The sequence below is a fragment of the Ornithorhynchus anatinus genome, chromosome X5, assembly GCF_004115215.2.
Source record: "Ornithorhynchus anatinus isolate Pmale09 chromosome X5, mOrnAna1.pri.v4, whole genome shotgun sequence".
NCBI classification, from domain to species: domain Eukaryota; kingdom Metazoa; phylum Chordata; class Mammalia; order Monotremata; family Ornithorhynchidae; genus Ornithorhynchus; species Ornithorhynchus anatinus.
Window position 1 is genome coordinate 25,482,383 of NC_041753.1, and position 10,965 is coordinate 25,493,347.

The 10,965-nt window shown below is 45.6% G+C and overlaps 1 protein-coding gene across 1 annotated transcript in view; it reads left to right on the top strand.

The window, feature by feature from the left end:
* LVRN (laeverin) overlaps positions 1 to 7,054 on the top strand; it is a 57,363-nt gene extending 50,309 nt beyond the window's left edge. The window contains exons 18-21 of the mRNA XM_029054697.2: positions 2,782 to 2,919; positions 4,514 to 4,592; positions 5,100 to 5,266; positions 6,713 to 7,054. Of these exons, the coding sequence (XP_028910530.1) occupies positions 2,782 to 2,919; positions 4,514 to 4,592; positions 5,100 to 5,246 (364 nt within the window). The 3' untranslated portion in view covers positions 5,247 to 5,266; positions 6,713 to 7,054. The remainder of the gene's footprint in view (positions 1 to 2,781; positions 2,920 to 4,513; positions 4,593 to 5,099; positions 5,267 to 6,712) is intronic.
* Positions 7,055 to 10,965: the final 3,911 nt, after the last annotated feature.

Below are 10,965 nucleotides of genomic sequence, written 5' to 3' on the forward strand. Positions count from 1 at the left end.
ACGCCCTCCCTCCTCACCTCCGCCTAACTAATTCTCTTCCCCTCTTCAAAACCCTACTTAAAGCTCACCTCCTCCAAGAGGCCTTCCCAGACTGAGCTCCCCCCTTTTTCCCTCTGCTCCCTCTGCTCCCCCTCTCCCCCCGCTTCGCCTCTCCTCAGCTAAGCCCTCTCTTCCCCCCTTTCCCTCTGCTCCTCCCTCTCTCCCTTCCCCTCCCCTCAGCACTGTACTCGTCCGCTCAACTGTATATATCTTCATTACCCTATTTATTTTGTTAATGAGATGTACATCGCCTTGATTCTATTTATTTGCTATTGTTTTAATGAGATGTTCATCCCCTCGATTCTATTTATTGCTATTGTTCTTCTCTGTCTCCCCCGATTAGACTGTAAACCCGTCAAAGGGCAGGGACTATCTCTATCTGTAACCGATCTGTATATTCCAAGCGCTTAGTACAGTGCTATGCACATAGTAAGCGCTCAATAAATACTATTGAATGAATGAATGAATGAATGAATGAATAGTTTGCTTGGAGAAGCGAGAAAAGAGGTATTTCAAATCACGCGCCACATTAGTTTCCTAGATATTACTTTGATGGATAATAATAATAATAACAACGCTAATTGTAGTATTTGTTACGCGCTTACTAGGTGCCAAGCACTGTACTGAGTGCTTAGTCCCAGTCTAAGTCGGAGGGAGAGTAGGTATTACTTAATCCCCATTTTGCAAATGAGGGAACTGAGTCACAGATAAGTGAAGGGAACTGACCAAGGTCACACAGCAGATAAGTGGCAGAGCTGGAATTAGAACCCAGGCCCTTTGTCTCCTGGGTGTGGGCTCGCTCCTTTAGGCTGGATAGCATATAACAGTTGTACATGACTTACATCGGGATCCAATCTCATTTGTTCTGACGAGAAAACTGAATTCAGTTTACGATATTTCGACTTAAGATGTAGTCTTTCAGGACCCAATCGTGTCCTAAGTTTGAGGACTGCCTGTATTGTAACGACCGGGGATTTTATCGAAGGCAGTAGTTATCGGGTTTCTAAAAGGATGACTTTCCACGGACCACTGATTTAACAGGAAACGGTGCACGGTCCATGCCACGGTTGAAACGGTGGGCCGGGTACAAAGCGTGGGTCGGTCACGGACTGAAGCACAGTGGGTCAATCCTAAAAGTAATTTACAATCCTGCTAGACCCGACAGTTACAAAAGCAGATGCGCCCTATGAGATCTGTGGGGCCCAGGGATCTGAGAATACCAGCGGCGTTAAGTACTCTCTAGTGAATATAGGAACGATGGTCCGTGTAGAATTTGGTACCGTAGGGGATTAGTGTGTGAGAAGGGAATTACAGATTCGGCACTGTCATTATTGTGGCTATTACCGGTAATGAAGAGACATTCAAACTGATCCTTTGTGACTCGGGTTCGTTTTTCAAAAATCACTCAGTCACCCCTCTAAGGTGGAAATGGGGGTTTAAGGGATTTCGGAGAGAGAAAAGTTCCATTTGAAAGGTCAGTTAACGAATCAGTGGTATTTACTGAGCGCTTACTGTGTGAGGAACTCCGTACAATACGATAAAGTCGGTAGATGACCTAGTGGAAAGGGCATGGGCCTGGGACTCAGGGGACCTGGGGTCTAATCCCGGCTTTGCCACATACCTGCTGTGTGACCTTGGGCAAGTCACTTCACTTCTCCGTGCCTCAGTTCCCTCAACTGCAAAATGGGGATTCAATAATACCGGTTCTCCCTCCAACTTAAGACTGTCAATCCCATGTGGGATCGGATTATCTTGTATTTACCCCCGTGCTTACTACAGTGCTTGGCACATAGTGAGCGCTTAATTAATACTATGATCGTTATTATTATTACTCTTACAATCTAGCAGGATTGAACTGGACGCCCAAGTATGGTGCCATCTGTCTACCCCAGGGAGTGGGAGAAGAGGCTAGAGAGCTCCATTCCCTCCCCCGAAAAGTCCTCCGAAGAACTTTCTTTGGCCCCAGCCAGTGGCTTAGCGGATAGGCCTCCCCATCTACCCAAGATTACTGACGGTTGGTCTAGACTGCATTTTCAGTTCATCAATAAATGCATCAAGTCAGGACAGACAATAAATTTCGGCTAATTAATCCATTAGTCATATTTATTGAGCGCTCACTGTGTGCAGAGCACCACACTACATGCCTGGGAGAGTAATAACGATAATCGTGATTTTTGTTATGTGCCAACCACTGTACTAAGCACTGGGGTAGGTACAAGTTAATTGGGTTGGACACTGTCCCTGTCCCACAGTGGGCTCACCGTCTTAATCCTCATTTTACAGATGAGGCAACTGAGGCACAGAGAAGCAAAGTGACTTGCCCAAGGTCACACAGCAGACAGGTGACGGACCCGGGATTAGAACCCAGGTCCTCCTGACTCCCAGGCCCGTGCTCTAGCCACTAAGCCGTGCTGCTTCCCTGCCTACGGAGTTGGTAGGCATGCCCCCTGCCCACAGCGAGCTTACAGACTAGAAGACTGTCGAAATAAATTTCTCCGTATTTTTTGCTTTCCCAGTCTGATCTGCCTTTCCTATCAGAGAAGGAGGAAAGATTGGCCTGACAGCACTTGTCCTTTACAGAACGATGCCCGCTATTACTCAGTACTCTGTTAATGCATGAGGTGGTGCATTGGGTACACGACAGAAATCGCTCTCAGTAAAATAAGTTCCAAAACGAATGAGATTTCAGGGCAGGCTTGTTTGTATAATTTTGATATATTTTCAAAAATGTGCTTCTGCCAGGTATCTCCATTATTCACTCAATCAGTCTTTGATCGAAACAAACGAAACAAATATAATTGAGCTCGTAGCAGCAACCGAAGTTGGATGGCACATAGCAAAGGAATTTCTACTCACCAATTGGAAAGCTGTAAATGAGAGGTAAGAACCAAACCAGATGGGATTAGGTCTCTGGTTTGACTTGAAATTTATAACTCAGAAATCAGTTATTACTTGGAGGGATGAAATGTTGGGGTCCTTTGAGGTTCCAAGCATAATGGCTTAGGACTCTGGAGTTAGAAATTCATCTCTTCCCTTCTCAGGGGTTTCTTCTGACTCACGTGACTTTTGGAGTGGTTGCTTGACCTCTTCTTCCACTTCCCTCCGGGAAATGGAGATTACACCTTCCCCTCAGCCTACCACCCAGGGTTATTGGAAAAGTGAAAGATAATCTTTGTAAATGGCTTGGCGCTTCTTGGACACTAAAAGTTTACCAGTAGAGATCCAGTCTACATAGCAGGTGTAAATAATATTTTCCCTAGTATCTTCTATATTAATGGATGTAATTCTATTTTTAACCGATCAAGTAATTGTATTTATTGAGTGCTTACTGTGCGCAGAGCACCGTACTAAGCACTTGGGAGAGAACGATGTAACAGAGTTGATAGACGTGTTCCCTGGACACAACAAACTTACAGTCTAGAGGGGAAGACAGACATCGATATAAATAAACTAATTACGGATATGGACATAAGTGCTTTGGGAATGGGAGCGGGGTGGTTAATAAAGGAAACAAGTCAGGGCAAGGCAGAAGGGAGTGGGCAAAGAGGAAATGAGGGCTTAGGCAGGGAAGGCCTCTTGGAGGAGGCGTGCCTTCAATAAGGCTTTGACGGTGGGGAGAGTAATAGTCGGGCAGAGACGAGGAGGGAGGGCGTTCCAGGCCGGAGGTGGGATGTGGACGAGAGGTCGGCAGCGAGATAGATGGGATCAAGGTACAGTGAATAGGCTGGCGTCAGAGGGAGCCAAGTGTACAGGCTGGGTTGTAGTAGGAGAGTAGCGAGGTGAACGAAGGTGAGGTAGGAGGGGGCAAGGCGGATTTTAGTAATGTTGTGAAGGTTGAAGTGACAGGACTTAGTGAAGGATTGAATATGTGGGTTGAATGAGAGGAGTCAAAGATAACGCCAAGGTTAGGGGCTTTTGAGACGGGAAGGATGTTGGTGCCTGCTACAGTGATGGGCAAGTCGAGGGAGGGCAGGGTTTGGGCGGGAAGATAAAGAGTTCTGTTTTGGACATCTTCAGTTGGAGGTGACAGGAGGGCATCCAGGTAGAGGTGTCTTGGAGGCAGAAGGGAACGCGAGACTGCAGAGTGGGAGGGAGCTCGGGGCCGACGCTGGAGATTTGGGAATCAATAAAGGGTGCAAATCCAAGCGCGATCAATGGTATTTATTGAGCGCTTACTATGCACGGAGCGCTGTTCTAATCGCTTGAGCGAGTACAGTTCAAGAGAAATTAGACACATTCCCCACTCGTAATGAGCTTACGGTCTAGAGATGAACTTAGACTCTAGAGATACGCCTTCAATAAGGCTTTGCAAGAAGACTTTATAAAGAATTTCATCTGCAATGTTAATAAATTAACAGTTGGAACTTGGAATCTTTGCACGTGTGCATGCATTTTATTGATTTATGGAATAAAGTATCGTTCGATAGTGAAATGATGTTTTCCCATTCTTGACTGATGTCTTACTGTACCGTAGGTACGGAGAGGATATTTCGTTACAGATGCTAACACAAATTCTGGGCAGACATATACATTCCTATTCACAGATCCTAGAGGTAAGAAACCTGCATGTGATAAAAGATGATGAACTGAATCGTCTCCGTCTGGCACGTTACGGAGCCACGGAGGGCAGAGAGGCCTCCCTGGGGTCCTCTCTCATGGTCGTTACTAAAACCGAGCTCAGAAGTCAGAATGGCTTGGGAAGCCGGTGGCCTCCGCGGCCACTTTCTAGCAACTTCTCCAGCGTCCCGGCAGGATGTTAAGTTGTTGGCATCGTCCCGGTCATGCCCCCAGAAAGGACCTCCGGCGCAGATGCTGTCGTTCAGGCTAGGGGCATCAAGCCACGTCGGTCAACCCTAATCCTTCGGAATAACGGGGAAAACGTTCACCCCGCCTGGGCAAATCTAAAGAAGGGCCAGGGCGTTCCCGTCGGGGCTGTGGCGGACTGAGGTTTAATAGTTATTGTGCAATCTACTTTATGCCCCTAGGGCCGTCTGAAATTTCAGAGGAAAACTGGGAAATGAGATGGATGTTGTCGACTAACTACGTATTTAACTTTTTAGTTGCAGCGTCTTTTCGCTTGTATACTCAAAGAGGATCAGAAAACTCTAACGGAAGAGAAATTGCAAATAATAAGAAATACGAACGTGAACAATAAGAAGAGGAAAACCAGACTTGCTAATTGGTTAAAGAAAAATATATCCGATTGACTTTCTACGGTGTCTATCCTGTAATTTTCATTTTTTATTCTACGGGAGCTTGGAACTCAAACAAAGAAGGATCACATATTTTGTTGGGGGTTAGAATAAGGTGCATTTACTGCTCCCAACAGAAGTGTCCTGATTTTTAATTTGTTTCATTTAGAGGAAGGTTCTGAGACCAAGCGAATACTGAAGAGGATAAGAATCATTATTTCAAATCATTCATCCTGTCTGTCATATTTAGCTCTGTGAGACAGTTTCACACCCTTGAAAAAGACTATTCTACTACTCATTTCAGCATCAACGCTATATTATTGACCATGGAATACACTGAAATTACTCTTCGAAGAAGTAACCCTGGAGGGATAGCCTGTGACACATGTAGACAATGGCAGACTCTAGCGGTTTATTTAAGCCAGCTATGGTATTTATTAAGCACTTACTTTATGCCAAGCCCTAGGTTAGACCCAAGATAATCAGATCAGGTGCAGTATCTGTCCCCCACGGGGCTCACAATCTAAAGGGTGTGGCGAGCAAGTTTCTTATCCCGATTTGCCAGAGGAGTAAACTGAGGCACAGAGCGGTTAAAGTGGCTTGTTCAAAGTCACCCAGCAGGCCAGTAGAAGAGCTGGAATTAGAACCTGGCTCCTCTGCTCTTTCCACTAGACCACACTACCTCCTTTTTACGTGTAACAGGAGGGAGGGAACTCTTTCATTAGAAGATTTTTGTGGACTGAGACATGCCCGACACAAAGAAATCTTGTGCTAGCTGTCCCGGTGGCAAAGGGAAATCCTTAAACAATAGGGAACATTCCATCCTTCCTATGGCCCTCCAAAGAGTTGTACTAAATTCATCCCAGAAAATCTCTTCAAACATTAATTTTATTTGAACCAAATTGAATCTGAATTAGAAACTGGGCTCCTGGCATGGCACAATTGTGTTTGAACTGTCACATACCGAGAATCACACAATTTACTGGTTTTATTCCTACATCATCCCTGATTAAAAGAAGACAATTAAATTGAAAGCAGTAGGTACACACTGTACACATAGAAAGTTCATATGAATCAGTTTTAAGTGTAAATCCAAGGTTTCTTCTTGTAAACCTTTTAAATAAATGTATTTCTTTCCCCTTATAATCTAGTTCCGACAGAAGCTCATTGCTAAAGCTACAATTTTCTTCGAATGGATAAAAATGTATTAATTTAAACAATAAAAAACAGTTTCACTTCAAATGGGGAGGTAGCACGGCCTAGTGGAAAGATCATAGGAGTGGAATTCAGGAGATCCAGGTTCTAGCCCGGGCTCTATCACTTGCCTCCTGTGTGACCTTGGGCAAGTAATTTAACCTCCCTGGGCCTTGGTCTCCTCATCTGTAAAATGGGGATAAATTACTGATCTCCCTCTTTCTTAGACTGGGAGCCCCGTGTGGAACAGGAACTGCGTCTAATCTGATTATCTGTATCTTCCGCAGTGTTCCAGGCCAGATTGAAAGCCGCCACTGGACTGTAAAACTCCTCAAGGACAGGGATAGTGTCTACTTATTCTTCTGTGCTCCTCCAAGCACTTAATATGTTGTTCGGCACACAGTAAGCACTCAATAAATAGCCTTGATTGATTGATTGCTTGGCACATGGTAAGTGCTTCATAAAAACCATCATTAAATAGCAATTATACTAAAAACAATTTAATTTTTAAAGTAATATTCTGTATTTCTTGTAATTTCCACTCTGTTTATAGATAATTATGTAGATTAACCACTTCGGCTCTCTAGACCATAAATCAAATAAAATCATATCATGGCACAGAGGGCTCACACTGTCTTGTAAAGTTTATCCTTCCGGCCTAAGTCATTTGGGGAAATGTATACAAATCCTATTACAGCTTCTGTGCTTCTCAAGAGTATGACTTGTGAAGAATTAAACAGTTCTTGAGGCATTTTCACCCCCGTTCCCCACATCACCCAAGTATTTAGTTAATAAAGTGTCTTTTATTTTTCTTTCTTGCCTATGACAACGTAAACTTGCTTGGATTTTACACATTTTTTTTCCTTCCCTAATTGCTGCCAGTTATTTTAAATGCAGCTCTACATTTGATTCTATAAAAATTATAAACAGTTCGAAAAGAGGATTGCTCGAGGTCAGGGATCCTGCTTCTCCTCCATCCTCCTCCTCTCCTTCTGAGGTTCATCCTCCCCATTCTTCTGCGTGAAATTTGATATTCCCTACCTGTGGACACTACATTTAGATTACGCCTTTATCAGGCAGCCGTCGTCAATGTTTCCAGGTCCTTTCTCTCTTCATGTGCAATAAATTCTGATCCTTTCATAATGAAAGTGACTCATACCCACACTTAAAGCAGGTTACGGGTTGTTCTCGATATTTACAAAATCCCCAAACAATATGGGTTTTACCCCTTATTCCACTTCCAACTTGTACTTCCTCAGTCTACACGGTAAATATGTCCAGAACCTGTCACAAGGGAACATCAAAATGCTGCTTCAATCGAAGCTGAAGGTCTTCCGCCAGCGCCATCCCCCTTCTAAAAGGACGTCTAGACCGTGAGCTCGTTGTGGACAAGGGAACCTATCTACGAAGTCTGTTATACTGCACTCTCCTAAGCGCTTAGTACAATGCTCTGCACACAGTACGTGCTCAATAAATACGACTGATCATTGATTGACATATATTACCTTTAGCTTCAGTCTCCTCAGAGATATGATTAAGCCGTCTCTCTAGACATCCTTTCCTTGTTCCTCCTACCACTTTTCCGTCATACATTGCCCCGACCTTAGACTTAAGTTAAATTCCTTTGAGCCTGGCATTCATGCAATCGCATATGATAATAATAATAATAGTAACGGTATTTATTAAGCGCTTACTATGTGACAGACACTGGACTGAGTTCTGGGGTGGATACAAGCAGAAAGGGTTGGACACAGTCTCTGTCCCAGTTGGGGCTCACATTTTCAATCCCCATTTTACAGATGAGGTACTGAGGCACAGAAGGGTTAAGTGACTTGCCCAAGGTCACGCAGCAGGCAAGCGGCGGAGTCGGAATTAGAACGCGTGACCTTCTGACTCCCAGCCACATCCTCTATCCACTAGGCCACACTGCTCCTCGCATACTCTGTGAGGGCGCCTTGCTGACTCTCCGGTGGATCTCAATCAGAAAAAAAATCCTTGTTCATCAGATTGCCGATCTGTCTCCTTCCCTCCTCCATCTACTGACTCAGTTTACAATCGCTTCCCCTTCTCCATGTCTTCTCACTCCTTTCCTGCTGACTGAGCTGCTGCTACGACGGAAGACACTTGGCCGGCGTTTTTTCCTTTCCCCTTTCTTTCTTCTCCATCTGCCTTTCCAGTTCTTTGTCCCTGCCCCTCTTTACCTCCTCTCTGCCTTCCTCCTTCTGCTCCTCCCTCCCAAGCCGCCGTTACCCATAAAGAAGCAGCGTGGCATAGCGGAGAGACCTCGTGCTTGGGAGTCAGAGGGCGTGGGTTCTAATCCCGGCTCCGCCGCTTGCCTGCTGCGTGACTTTGGGCAAGTCACTTCACTTCCCTGTGCCTCAGTTACCTCAACTGGAAAATGGGGATGAAGACTGTGTGAGCCCCACGTGGGGCAACCTGATGACCTTGTATCAACCCCAGCGCTTAGAACAGTGCTTGGTACGTAGTAAGTGCTTAACAAATACCATTATTATTATTATTATTATAAAGCCTCTGGCTTTCTTCAGGAGTTCACCAGAACACCAAGGGGTTTTGGTCGCCGGCTCCTCACTTACTGTTACTGCTCTCAGTTGTGTCCATTATGGGACTCCAGCTGTGTGGCTTAGTGGATAGAGCTGGGGCCAGAGAGTCAGAGGACCTGGGTTCTAATCCCAGCTCCACCTTCTGTCAGCTGTGTGACTTTGGACAGGTCACTTAACTTCTCTGGGCCTCGGTTCCCTCATCTGCAAAAAAAAAAATTATTCATTCATTCATTCATTCAATAGTATTTATTGAGCGCTTACTATGTGCAGAGCACTGGACTAAGCGCTTGGAATGTACAAATCGGTAACAGATAGAGACAGTCCCTGCCCTTTGACGGGCTTACGGTCTAATCGGGGGAGACGGACAGACGCCAAATACCAAGTAATGGTATTTTTTAAGCCCCTACTATGTGTACTAAGTGCTGGGTTAGATAGAAACAAATCGGGTTGGACACAGTCTCTTTCCCACATGGGGCTCACAGTCTCAATCCCCAATTTACAGACGAGGAAGCTGAAGCACAGAGAAGTGAAGTGACTTGCCCGAGGTCACACAGCTGACAAGTGGCGGAGCTGGGATTAGAACCCATGACCTTCTGACTCCCAGGCCCGTGCTCCCTCCATTAGGCCGTGCTGCCTCCCTGCTTCCTGAAATGGGAATTGAGATTTTGAGTCAGATGTGGGACATGCACCGTGTCCAACCTGATTAGCTTGTATTTACCCCAGTGCTTAGGACAGTGCCTGGCCCACAGTACGGGATTAACAGATACATTAACAAAAATTAGCCCTCGCCTTTTCTTCTCTTTGCTCCCGAATATTTTTTTTGTAAAAAGTAAATTCACTTGAGGTTTCCATCCATCCACCCTTCCTAGCTCAGAGAAACTAAATACCTAAACTCCTCCTCCAGGTATGCACCAGAAACTCAAGAGGAGAAGCTCAATCATCTGTCCAGAGGAAAGGAACTAAGAGCTCTTTGTAGCTCTCTAATAGGGGAAGGCTGTAGGGTGCTGGATGTTAAACTCCGGCTCAGGTTCGAAGTCCCGGACAGTATCCGCCCCTCCCCCCCACTCCCCACCCGCTCTCTTCCTTGATGGCTTTTACTGCAGAAGTTACAGCCTCAAAAATTGGACCTGCAGTCATCCCTTGACTTTTTGGATGGCTTTCTAAAGCTTCGGAGGGCCTCCTCCTCGGAGGTGGAAGACAGACTTGGAAGATCATTCTAATGTTCTTGCCATCTGTGTCAATTTGCCCTCCAAGCCACCAAGATGGCTAAACATCAGGGTTCTGGAGCGCAAAGATACCTGGAAGAAGCCCTGCAACAATATTATAGCAGCCCTGTCGGAACAAGCGACGCCAACCACAGTCTCCAACATCAACTGGACTGTAAGCTCCTCGTGCCCGGGTGGGGGGGGGGGGGAACGTGTCTATCAACTCCGTTGTACTGTGTTCTCCCAAGCGCACAGTGAGCACTCAATAAATACCTCTGATTGATTAAAAAGTGAATGATCATTTCTCCGAGACGCTGTCTACCCGGGAGTCATCAAGATGCCGGTCAGGGACAGCCGTCAAGACTAATTCGGTGAAAATCACGCTGAGATATTTGTAAAGAAACAACATTCCTTGCATCAAAATGAGTTCCGCATCAGCAACGCTTTACGAGCAGTTCGTGATCTTGACAAAAAGGACGGCTCAATCCTTATGGCAGGCTGAAGCTCCTGGGCGCTCTTCTACTTCATAATTAATAATAATCGTGGTATTTGTAAGTGTTTACTGTGTGCCATGTACTGTACCGAGCGCTGGGGTAGATATCAGATCCTCAGGTTCCACATGGAGCTCGCAGTCTAAGTAGGAAGGGGAACAGGTACCGGATCCCCATTTTGCATGTGAGGGAACTGAGGGAGCGAGAAGTGAAGTGACTCGCCCTAGGTGAAACAGCAGACAAGTGGCAGAGCGGGGGATTAGACCCAGGTCCTCTGACTCCC